Source organism: Charadrius vociferus, unplaced genomic scaffold (genome assembly GCF_000708025.1).
Source record: "Charadrius vociferus isolate BGI_N301 unplaced genomic scaffold, ASM70802v2 scaffold136, whole genome shotgun sequence".
Classification (NCBI taxonomy): domain Eukaryota; kingdom Metazoa; phylum Chordata; class Aves; order Charadriiformes; family Charadriidae; genus Charadrius; species Charadrius vociferus.
In genome coordinates this window covers 3,559,687-3,572,668 of record NW_009648960.1, presented here as the reverse complement: position 1 = coordinate 3,572,668, position 12,982 = coordinate 3,559,687, and the positions used below count along the sequence as shown (strand labels likewise).

Below are 12,982 nucleotides of genomic sequence, written 5' to 3'. Positions count from 1 at the left end.
AACAAAAAAGCCTGAGGACATGAAGGTAGAAGCGATTTTGCTTTACTTCCCCATTATGTGTAAAGTAAAACAATAGAATTCCAGATGGCAGTTGGAAAATGCAAATCCTGAATGTACAGTGTTTGACAAAAACCCAGTTTGGCACTGGGTTTTGTTTTATTATATAAACATCGAGCTTGTCTTCATTTCTCTTTCAGATCCTCAATTTCAGTCTTCCTAACTACGGTTCACATGCTCAGAATTTTCAGGAACTTTACAGAAATCCAAAAAAAGATCTATTACTCATAAATTTGTTTTTTTTTTTTTTTTTTTGAGGTCAAATTAGACAAGAGAACTCAGAGACCACAGTGACCTAAGTCCTCAGATAATGATCAGGGGGTTTAATATTTTCATACAAGAGATTAAAAAAAAAAAATGGGTGTGTATTTTAGGAGGGGAAGAGGGAAAATATGTAAATAATTTGCAAAGTTTCATCTGGTTTACACCAAAAGAGTGTGTTATTGTGGATTGGTTTGATTCCTGTGAATGAAAAATTTCTGTTGGAGAACAGTTTTCTCAGAAAAAAATGACTGGCTTCAGATAGTATCTCTCCTTGTTTCATTAATTAGGTGCTTCACAGCCTTTCTGTTTTAAAATGCCTCCTAAAAATGATAGTGATAGTGGGCTACCACAGATCAGAAATCTACCATCAGAATGTGAGCAGGACTGCAAGACTTAGAAGGATGATTTACTGGTGAAATACATGTTTATTTGTTCTAGTCCATCATCAAGATCCTGGGGGAACTCATTTGCCAAATATTCCTTTGCTTATCACCCTTGACCAGTGCTTTTTTGGGATTAATTCACTCTGTCTCTTTCTGTCACTTCCAAGTGTATCTGGATGTTTGGTTTCTTAAATGATCCATTACATTTTTATTCTCTTTCTCCCTCCCCCCTCTTTCTTTCACCAGGCCCCAATGTTTTCTTGGTCCCGACTCAGAGATGCTGACCCCATTCTCCGCTGTGAAATGGCTTCTACTGGGGAGGTATCTTTTAGATTTGCTATTTTTTTTAAACCAAGTTGCCTTTAAACATCATGTATCTTTGAAAGTGATCTTATTACTGCCTGAATCATGATGGCATCTGTAGCTTCTTCAGAAAATTGAAAACATCTTTCTAAGCTGTAAGAACACATAGTCCTGCAAAATCCAGTTGATTCAGCCACTGGATGTCCCTCTTTACCTGCATGTCAGCTCCCTGAGTTGGACCTGGTCGGTGTGACAGCCTGAAATTAGTTTATCTGAGAGCTGTAGGGTTCTGGGAGGTTTTCGGTGCGTCGGTGCGTTTTGTGAATCACCTGCTTCTAGACAGACAAGTGCTTACAGCTTTCAAAACCCCCCACTGACACATGCCAGAATAGCAATATCAGGATTCCAGGTCATGAGTGTTTGGTCTTGGAACGTGCTAGTTACTTAAAGGCAGCAAACGTGCGGTGATATTTTTGTTGTTGCCTGGTAACCATCAAGGCATGTCCCAAGGTGCAAAAGGCGAGAAAGAGTGAATAAAACGTGATGGCTGCAGTATTGACTGTTGGTAGGGTGAGAGGGAGACTGGGCTACTTTACCCACTCTTTCTACAGCAGGGCTGGGAGGTGCTTCTGAAATGTGTCTCTGGTGTACACACGGCACACTGTAAAGGCACAAAGCCCTTCGTCTTCCTGCGTAGGCTCAGCACTGATGGGAGCCCTCCCCCTCAAGGGGTAGAGGTTTCCATCTACATCATTTGAAGAGATACTAACTCATCAAGCACAAAGAAGTTTGTTTATGAGTTATTGCTGAGCTGTCAATAGCTTCTGTAAATATACCCTGTTACTCTAGAAAAAAGTTGTGGTAGCAAGAAACTTATTCTGGGCTAGAAAGCCCATTTGGGAAGTGATTAAATACTGAGGCAATTAGATTAGGCTTAACTCTGCCATAGCTAGGCAGATGGCAGAGCCTGGGCTGCTCCATTTGATATGATCTTGGGTATGTCTACCTGAACTGTTTTCATTAGGAAAGACTTATCATTTTAGTATGATAAAGCACTATACCCAGATACAAGGTAAGAACAGCCTTGGGTCTCCTACTTCTCTCCGGAATGACTTTATTTTGCTCTTCATAATGTGTGGGAAATCAGTATTGCAGAAGATTTCTTTTCAGTGTAGTTGATGGGCAGAAAAAAGCCAAGTGACTTCCTTGACTTCCTTATTTTTAGAACATTGACAACACAGAATGCGCCCCCCCCAAAAAAAAAAAAAAAAATTGTAACTAAGGGCAAGAATTATTTTTCTGAGCTTTATATGGAGTTAGAGATTACCTTGGTCATAAAGGAGGGGTTATTAACTTTTATGAGTTGGAAAGATCCATATTCACAAATGCCATAAAATGTGACAGTTACGAAATTCTTCCTTATGAGTGAAGTAAGGATAATAACTTGCTTTGGGTAAAATGCTCAATTATTCCTCAAAGGCATTTTTCCCACACGGCTTGATTTGGGCTTGAATTTGTCACATCTATCTGGAAGAGATGTATTTTGCTGGAAGTTGTGGTTCCCACAACAGTAGAAGACATAGTGCTGGGGGTCCCTTTGAGTATTGTGGCTGTTTTGACCATGCCATAATGATAAACCTCTCCTGGCAGGCTGGAAATCCCCGGTTCAAGCCTACAAGGCAGGGGGCTGTCCACCACCCTAGAAAGTCCAGGACACACGTAACCCCTCAGCCAGCAACAGTGTAGAACAGACTGAACACTCAAGGATGAGTTTTTAGAGAAAAGCTGAGATACTAGTTGTCATGATTTTTTTTTATCCCTTCCCTTGTGGGATTTTTGTTTGTTTGGTGGTTCTTTTTTTACTTCAGAAGATCTAGCAAATCATCATTTGTTCTTCTTCTTACATGAAATACTGGTTTCTGCTCACCATGGTAACAGTGAGACCATGAATGTGAGGGCTCACTTTGTGAGGGGAAGGACCATAAGAGGAAAATGGGAGAGCAATTCTCAATCAGCCCCTTTATCCCATCTGTATATGTGTGTAGATTTGTTATTTCAAAGAGAAAAATCTGTGACGGTTTCTGCTTCTGACTGTTTTTCAGCAAGTGTGAATGGTCAGAAAAAGTGAGGTTCTTTTTTTCTCTTTTTCTTTTTTAACTTTCACAAAAGCTCATGCATTTCTCTTGTCATCAGAATCCCAAATTTTGGTAGGGAACACAGTTTAGTTCTTTCAGAAGATCATTACCGCATAACAGTCTGTAAGCAGCTGAGCTCCAGAGGCAGTTATTAATGATGGAGAGCTGCTAAATGATTTTTATTGACTTCTTTATCAAATTTTTGTTTATATAAAGTAAATTATTATGAACTGGCATGATTGCTTTATTGTTTTCCTAAGTACATATTAACATTTTACTTAAATTTCATACATCTGTGGACTTTTAATGGAAAAACATCTTCATATACTGTGCTTTATCTTCACAAGAAATGCCAGAAGCACATGACAGCACAAGCGCTGTCTTGCCTCAGTTTGCAGCATACACACAGAGAAACATGCCTGCATGGAGAACACTCACTGGTACTTAAGCATTATATAATGTTAAAGAATTTGTAGTGCACTCACACTGCAGCAGAGTGTGAGCAGAGGCTGTGTACAGCATTCCCATAACTCAGCAGAATCAATTGTTGTTACTCTTTGGAGTGCTGTTTGAAACTAAAGCATTGCTTATTCCTTTGTTATTGCTTCATTAAAATTATGAGATTTGTCTGCAGTGATTTTGTGATTTATTTTTTTCCTCCCTGCCTGCAGACTCTGTGCAAAAGCAATCTGATTCTGTGTGAAGAAGTCAAGAGAGCCTATTTAAAAATGTCATTCCTGTTACTTTTTAAAGCAATGGTTTTGGGTTGGTTTGGGGTTTTTTCCCTCATGCTGCCTTCTTTATGCCTTTTCCCAGGTTGCATGCTTTGGGGAGGATGTGTTCTCTGCCTTCCAGAAGGCTATGCTTGCCACAGGGTTTACGTTTCCTAAAGAAGGAATTTTGATTGGAATCCAGGTGAGTCCTAAAAATCAAACCTGAGAAAGGACTGACGCAGAGGAATTCGGTAACTGTTGCCATGTTTTCATTCATGTGTCTTTATGGCTTAAGTGTGTTTCTGTGCAACCCATCTTGAAGTGCAGTAAGACAGTGGGGAACAAACACCATGGAGAGACCTTTACTGGATTCCCTGGGGCTGGCCTCGTTTTTTTTACTCTGGGTCCTGGTGGTTTCTAGTGGGAGCTGCAGAAGTCTGCTGGGGTCAAAACCCCAGAGATTGCTGCAAGCAGAGGCCTGGGATCAGAGAGTTAGAAGCCACCTTCCTGCAGGGAACAAATCTCGTAGACGATCAGTTCAGAAAAATGTCCCAGCTAAAGCTCAGAGCCCGCTCCTTGCTTCCTCCTAAATGGGAGCCCTGGGGATGCTACTTTTCAGTCCTGACACATAAACTCCCTTCATCTGTACATTGCGTCTTGCCCTTCTGAAACCAGTTCCCCTCCGCTGCCTCCAAAAGAGTGAGATGGTTTCCATACTGCAAAGCTGAACCTGCTAAGCTTTCCCCATAGATGCATGTATTTCATTTCAGGCAGAGGTGTAGTATCATCTGGCAGTGTAGAAAACGGGATGATGTTAGGGTGTTGTGGCACTAGTTATTGGCGTAACACTGTCAGGCCTCCACCAGGTATGGTATGGCACTGTCATGTTCCTCTCCTCACTGGAGTCATGATGGGAATATACTTGAGTGCAATGGGGCGAGGGATTAAAGGACAACAGTCTTCACCCTGCAGCCTGCTTTCCTGGCTGCCTAGAGGCGTGGCTGCCATTATTCCTTTCCCCTGTTTGATGACGGTGCCTGGGCAATATTGTTGCCTACCATGCAGCTCCTATCAGCTAGGAGTAAGTAGCTCAGAAAGGAAGAACCAACGCTACATTTGTGTAGCAATGTTTCTGATTTCTGTATCTTGCCAGAGGTCTCTCCTACTGGGGACTGCATCTCAGAGATACATTCTGCAGGTCCAGTAGTTCCATACCAGACTAGAGTTTGGACTTTACGGCTTCATCTCTTGCTGTCAGCATCCCTTGAAGTTGCTATATGTGACAGAAAGTTTAAATGGTGTCATTATGGGAGTGTCCTCCAGTGCAACGGCTTCTGCAAACAGCCTTTATGTGAGGGAGTTCCCGATGGGTTTGCCTTAGGAACCGTTCACAGTTCTGTATCAGTAAGGAGGATGTGGGTTTCAGGATGAAAAGGTAGCTAGGCAGAAAAGCAAAAGGTGTTAGGTCTTTGTCACAGGATAATTACCAACTGCAGGAGGTGCTGAAGTCAGATACACTTGTGAAGTTTGAGATGTGTGTATGTTCCTCAAAAAAAATCAGACTTTTCCACTGCAACTAGAACATTCTTGGCCTCCATAAAGACAACTGATTGCCTCGTGCCATTTTCCTATTGTGCTTGTAATAAGCTTATGCCCTACATGATTGCATAAAGTCTATAAAACAGAAAAATAGAATAGATGAATTTTCCTGTCAGGCAACTGGGGTGTGAAAAATGCGTTGGGCTGTCTGCGACAGCAGAGGATATGAAGAAGTGTGTGAAAAGTGGCCAGAAAGGAACATGACTTCTGCTAACACAGATTACCGCTTAGTCCTTAAATATACACACATATACACACATCTATGGATTAAAGCTGTTGCTCGTAGTTACCTCAAATTAGCAGAAAAGTCTTTGCTTGCTACCTGGATAAAGTTCAGTATAAAACTTTGGGCAGATGCTACTGTATGTCTACTGTATATCTAATCACTGCAGATTTTAAAACACCATTTAAAAAAGGAGAAAAGAAAAGCCAAGAGAATAAAAAATGAGAGAGCCCAGCGTTTAAAATTTAAGCCTATTTTCCCAATAGCAGCTAAAAGGGAACAGGCAGCAAAGAGTAATTTTAGCTATAGAAAGCATTTATGTAGGTTCTGTGTCAGTATCTGTTAAACTGAGCCAAATGTTCTATGTACAAAGGTCTTAAGAAAAAAAAGAAGGGGGGGAAAAAAAGATAAAACAACCCCAAAAGCTCACCCCCCCACCCCCAACTTCTAAAAGTAACAGGATTCTGTCCTTTTTAATGACTGGTTTACAGTTCATCTTCTTGCAAAAGAAACTTGAAAACAACAGATCAATCACTTAAAGGTCTCTCTTCATCTTAGCATATTTCTTATATAATTAAATTCCAAAACAAGAAGCGTAAAGTTATTGCTGAGAACCACGTACTGCTCCCTCACCACTCTGGAGTTTGTCACCTACCTACTTTTCAGTGGTCTGTTTCGAAACAGAGAGGAAATAAAGCCTTGTAAGAAGGGAAAGTTGGAATGCTGACCTAGACCTGACGTGTAGACTCTGAGAGGTCTTCCCTGAGTATTACAGGCTGGAGGAAAGGGGAACCCCTCACTGCAGAAACAAGTGGCATAAGGTGGGCTGTGAGCACTAGCAGCATTGTTCTCATTTTAATCACAAACATGAGGTCATCTGCCTCAAACTGGCAACGTTGTCAGTGTATCCTCAGAGGAGGAATACAGGCTCAGAAGGACACATACCAGGTCACCCCTCTCCACAATCACTTATGTTTAAATGTCATTGCTGTGAGGGGGTGATGGGGCAGAGGTCCCTCCCTGGCAGAGGCCCTTGGCTTTCAAACTGCAGGATGGCTTCTGCAAGTTGTTCTGGTGCATTTGGCGCTAATTCTTGTCGGGAATGGGTACGCCAGCCCGCTTGGTTGGCTCTGAGGAAGGTGCTGTGTTTCATCTGCAGCGGATGGTGAACTCAAAACATATCCCACTTTCAAAGGCTTCATTGCTTCATGACTAGAGGCTTGGTCTGATTTTTAGACTGGACTTTTGGCTCTTGCAGAGAGAGAAATAAGAAGGCAAATGACTGAATTCTGCTTCCCTCAAAAGCATCTAGGCTCAACAAATTTAGGTTATTCGGTATACTGCACCTTTATCCCATTGCTATTAATTATGTTGAGGTGAGACGAGGCTGCCTTCTTGAAGGTGAAAGTCAAATAGATGTAGCTAACAATACTAGAGAGGGAGATCTTCGTTTCCTTGCAAATGTTTCACTCTGGGTTATTTTGCCAATCAAGAGTCAAATGGCTGTGCTGCCATCTGCAGTCCAAATAGGTCCCAATATGCCCAGGTAACGAACCCAGCTTTGCTGTGGGGCTTCCATCTTGGTGTACTTGCAGGTTGCAGTTCCAGTGGTAATCCTACTAGGGCTGTGCAGAAATGTAGCTAACGAAGTAATCATCCTCAAGGTCAAACAGGTGAGCGCTCCTTGACATCGGCAGGCCAGCACAAGGCAGGTTGGGCAGCCAGCCGGGACTGCAAGCTCACTGGATTGTTCTTCAGTTGTGAGCGCTCTCTGACATTGCACAGGTGAAGGTTCCCCAGGATTTCAAAGGCCTGATGCTCTCCCAGGGTAAATGGAGTAGAGCTTTCTTTTTAGACAAGTGAGTCTCTGCCAGTTTATGCAAGCTGATAATCTGACCTCTTTTCTTTTCACAATTTGGAGAAATCTATGATGCTAAAACCCTGAGTCTGCCATTAAATAATTTATATTTTAAGCAAGAGGAGTTGAAAAGCTCATTTTATTTTCTTTCCTGATTGGGCTATTCAGTGATATCTCTGGGATGGAGTGCATCTGTCTTACATCTGTGCTGGTGACCACGAAATGCGGAAAGCACTGATGGAGTATTTTATTTTTAAATCCCAGCACTCCAAGTCTGTTTTTCAAGGTAACCTTCTGCCTTGGTTCCTTACGTACCAGAATTTTTGCGTGCTCCACAGTGGATTTGGGTACAGAATTCAAGATCATCACAGGAGATGACATGGCTTCGTTTTGAGCTGGTCTTAGTGAAAACTGGTGTAGCTGTACTGAACTAACTGAGGATGTAGCCCTTTATAAATAGTAAGACATGCTAGCAAACATGAGAGAGAGGTTATAGAAGACAGAACTTTTCCAATAAAGGAAAAAGAATACAATTCTCCTACAATAAATATCTTCCACTAAATAAATCTGCTTGTACTTTTCACCTTTAGTAACTAATGGTTTCTTACACAGGTTCTTTCAGCCAGCTTGTAAATCTGAGGCTGCTCCGATGCAAGCTGACAGCTGTAATTTCTTTTCATGGAGAGGCTGTTTTATGTGTCACAAGTGTTCAGTACATGTTTGATAGAAGTTTATAATACTGTTGTGAAAGCCAGCCCCCCTGACCAGAAGGCAGAACCGTTCTCTCTGACTGGGAAGCTGCCAACCCTGTCACGTTGTATATTTATATTTTCCAGTTAGTGTACGGAACGAGATGGCTTTCAGCATGAGGTTCTTTCCAGAGTGCTTGAAAAAAACCTGTTGACTCGTTTTCTTCATAGGAAATCGTTCACCCTTTAGAATATTGCTCTCTCACTCATAAAGGTTAAGCTATTGGTAGCTCCAGCAGAAGCCAGGGAGCTTGCAATAATCTTACTTGCAAATGGCCAGACCAGGCTAAGGTTAAAAGCAAGGTTTGGCCTGCCTTGGCAGTGAGAGGGGCATGCGTTGCATCTGATCTTTGCATTGCTGTATCTTCAGCATCCTGAAGAAAGTTACACTGGGATCAAATTTTTACTCAGCTCTTGGTCTAAAATGGCTTGTTCAAGTGCAGATGTCTACAGGAGGGCATCTTATTTTTAATTCTTCTGAATCATGTTCGATCTGGGTATGCATTATGAGCAAGCCTTTCAAAGGTGCCCTAAGTACCTGGATCTTCAGGTCCTCATGGGAATAGGGTGTCCCAGTCTCCTGAGTGGTTTTGTCCTTTCCGTTTCCATATGCCTATGGGAGTTAGAAATGAACTCGTGCATACACAGGCTCTTCTTCATGTGAATTTGCAAACAGAGCATGCAAAGGCAGCCCAAAGCCTGTCCATATATGTTATCTGCCAGAAGAGAAGGCCAAATGTTTGAGCAATCATTGAAAATATATTTAAGAGCAGAGGAGATTCTAGTTGGTGTATTTGAGAAGGCAATTGCCCAGATATTTAATATGCAATAGCAAATCTTCTGTAGTTGCAGTCAAACTTAGTATGAGAACACTTACCCTGGTGTTGTAACAAAATACGTCTTAGCTGGTAGTGACTTGGGCCTCAGGATCCAAACAGTTTTCTTGGAATGGCATTGTGCATGCACATTCAGACATTTCTGCACGCATGCGCACACACACTCTCAGCACAGAAAGGTGTATTTGCCTCTTCGCACGGTCTAGAGAGGCTTTGTGTTGCCCAACAAAACACCATTTCTAAATCCTAGCTTTGATGCTGTATCTAATAAATTTCCTTTTTTCGGAGTCCTTCCGCCCCGGAATTCCTTAGCGTGCCGAATACTGCATCCCAACAAAACACCATTTCTAAATCCTAGCTTTGATGCTGTATCTAATAAATTTCCTTTTTCAGAAGTCCTTCCGCCCCGGATTCCTTAGCGTAGCAGAACTACTGCATGAGGAAGGTTTTAAGGTAGGTGCTTTCAGTTATTGAAAGCTAGAGACTTTTCAAAATCTGCAACATACTTAGCCTGCTAGAGGAATAGAGAATGTTGAAGTTTATTTGGAGATAGAAAAGAAAGGACATCTTCAAAGTGCAACGGGGATTTTTACCTAAGTGATCCATTAAGTCAGCAGGTATCGCCCAACTAAAAGTTTTCATGGTTGTTTAATTGAACATATGAGGCTGTCATGAGGGCAAGAACAACCCTGGGTCTGCTATCAGTCTGCAGTCAGGATGTCACATTATAAACACCTCCAAATCCTCTAAGAAACAGAAATGCCAACAGGATACTATGTGTGACAGGAGGGGAAGAACAGGAAGCCTTTTGTATGGAGAAGGTCTTTACCGTACTTCATCTTTTGTGATATTGACAAGCTGCAGGCACATTAAATCTGTGGTGTTTACATCCCTCTTGTAACTCTTCTGCATCATTTTGCATCCATATCCCTGCTGAAACGTAACTGAACAACACAGCCACAGAAGATTGGCGAAAGCTTTTTAGTATGAAGTATTTAAGTACTATTTTCCTCAGTGGCGTTAGTGTAACTACTGGATTTACAGTTCTGCCTTTCAAAACTTAGCACTAGGCAAATAAATTTTAAATAAATGTGTAAGTTATTGGACTTAAGCCCCATTGAAAGTCAGAGGGATTTAGGTTTTCTGAAGCCAGTTAACTGCTTCGGGATTTGTTACTACCATTCATTGACTATCATCCATAGCAAATCACAGATAACAGAAAGTTGGGAAAGTCATGCAGTACAGAGAGACAACCTTGCAATGAAAAATGCCCTCCAAGTCAGCTCTGACAACCAAACTGTGTTGGGACAGACCCACATGAGTTAAATTAAAAGTTTTGGTATTATGAAGTACGCAGTAAGTAACCTTTTTTTGTTCCTTAATAGCTTTATGCCACAGAAGCCACCTCGGACTGGCTTAATGCTAATGATATCCCGGCAAATCCTGTGGCATGGCCATCACAGGAAAGCCAGAGTCCGAGCCTCCCTCTGATCAGGAGGTAAGAGCAATACTCACCTTGCCAAATTGGTGTTAACATCCGGGACAGCAAGGGCAAATTCCTGGCCCTGTTGAGATCAATGATAGTGATTTAATGAGACTTTGGATTCAATACAAAAGTTTTGGTTTATCTGATTGTCTGGAATTGCCACAGCTGGGAGGTTTCAGCTTAATTAATGAACATCTCATTGAACCGACCTGTTTAATATGGCCTGGATGTATTGCTCCGTGTTACATTTTCATGCAAGGATACGTGGGATCTGGGTATTTAGCCTTTAATGACAGTTAGTCATGCTTTTAACAGAGTTGTGCTGAGCTGTACGAAGGCTGAATATTGCTTTGCATCTGAGTGGAACAGAAATGAAGTCCAAATTCCTGAGTCACAGCTTAGTGCCTTAACCCCTCAACCATTGTTTCTTGGGATGTAAGACTAAACTCAAATGAAAATTTTCGGTGTTGTTTACCTGCATGCCTGTGCTATTCATCATAGATTTTCATTAAGCAAGACACACTGTGATACTGTCTTGTGCATTGTCTCTTCAGGCTGATAAAGGATGGAAAAATAGATCTGGTGATTAACCTGCCTAACAGCAACACGAAGTTTGTCCATGATAATTATGTGATCCGGAGGATGGCTATTGACAGCGGGATTGCTCTGCTCACTAATTTCCAGGTACTTCCCATATTGTTCTTTCCCCTTTTAGTCATAAAAGCCTTCAGAGTTTTCAAGCACTTGTGACCTTAGGTTCCAGTCTGTTTGGACCCTCATTATCTCTGACAAATAATAATGTGCCTGAAAATCATGGCAACACAATTGTTTGAATGTATTTTCTTTTTGCTACTATACAAAATAACATTGCTCAAAGTAAAACAGAACAAGAAGAAGAAAATCTTGAGTCCTGTACTGCAGCTGAAGTTGTTACTGTATTATTTTCACTTCAGAGCAAACTTTTTGCACAGGATTGCCTGTAACATGTTTAAATTATGCATGGGAACAGTTTTTTAGTTGGATGTTTTTCCAGTATGGTCCTTAAACCTTACAGCAGGAAGTAGCTGGGCTTTATTGAGTGATCCTTGGGGCAATCCAGTTCCAAAGTGCCATTCAAGTGGAATTGCTGCCTGTCCTGTTTTAGTCGCCAACTGCCAGTCATTATGTGTTTGTAGCTCCTGACAATCCCGTTTCACATACTGATAGGGGAAGAGATATTTGGTAATGCAAAGTGGGACTCCTGCTGCCAGCAGTACCTTGACTTCCTTTGCGAGTGGCTTCAACTGTCACAAAAGAGCCTCATCTGCCTCTCATTAAGCACAGCAGCAAAATTCCCATTGATTTTGGTGGGCACTGACATGGAACCCAGTGACTTGAACTGGGGGCCAGCTGTGCGAAATCTTGTGCTGTGATTGGAGTGAGTGAAGAGCAGAGAGAATGCCAAGCTGTAAGTTCATAGACAGGATAATGCCAAACATGATTAGCAGGAAGGGGAAATTGAAGACCCATTCGTTGCTTACTAGCGAAACACGCACTGACAACCAGAACAGGGGTCCCCATCCAAATTTTATTACCACACCTGCTTGATGCATTTCATTGAACCCTTTTGATTGCAGAGTTTTAATCTCTGAGTTTGAGAGAGGAAAACAACCCTATGTTGACTTAAAGGCTTGGGACATAGGGGTAAACAACAGCTCTCATGGGACAGAGCTGTCTTGCCAAAGAAGCCCAGCACCTCTACGTCTCTCCAGCTGGACAGGCAGGCTCCAGAGGGCTGGAGCCAGCACTCATGCACAGTCACCTTGAAATTTCTATTGATTTGGACAGACTCAAGCACTGGACCTGCAAAGGGTAATCTCAGGGTGACACCATAGAAGCGTGGAACCTGGTCTTCTACTCAGCGTTCTGCAGAAGGCTTTGCAATGCTCAGTCCTCCTCTGCTTTATATTGACAGGTGACAAAGCTTTTTGCTGAAGCTGTCAAATACTCCAGGAAATTGGACTCCAGAAGTCTCTTCCACTACAGACAGTTTGACCATGGAAACACTGCATAGAACTATCTCCAACCTGCAGTATTACTACTTCTGGCATCACAAAAGAGAGAGCATCTCAGATCATCCACCTAACCATCTTTCCATGTATTTTATAGCATCTGCACTGATTGTTTTTCCAACTCACCCAAACTAATTCCTACCAATACTTTTGATGGCTCATTGGAAAGCCATCTTCTCCCCCCTTTTCCACACAGGATCAGATATTAGTTACTTACTAGATCGGTAGATCCAGACATCACCATAGCAGAGGAAACGGAAGGAGATACAAGTGATCGTACCTGGGGGTTGTTCCTTTTTTTTCATAATCAAGCCTGCTCCTCCTT

At 42.0% G+C, this 12,982-nt stretch overlaps 1 protein-coding gene across 1 annotated transcript in view; it reads left to right on the top strand.

Annotated features, from left to right (window-relative positions):
- CPS1 (carbamoyl-phosphate synthase 1, mitochondrial) overlaps positions 1-12,659 on the top strand; it is a 99,110-nt gene extending 86,451 nt beyond the window's left edge. Inside the window, exons 33-38 of the mRNA XM_009887599.1 lie at positions 951-1,025; positions 3,959-4,057; positions 9,514-9,573; positions 10,506-10,618; positions 11,161-11,290; positions 12,561-12,659. Coding sequence (XP_009885901.1) covers positions 951-1,025; positions 3,959-4,057; positions 9,514-9,573; positions 10,506-10,618; positions 11,161-11,290; positions 12,561-12,659 — 576 coding nt within the window. The remainder of the gene's footprint in view (positions 1-950; positions 1,026-3,958; positions 4,058-9,513; positions 9,574-10,505; positions 10,619-11,160; positions 11,291-12,560) is intronic.
- The last annotated feature ends 323 nt before the right edge of the window (positions 12,660-12,982 follow it).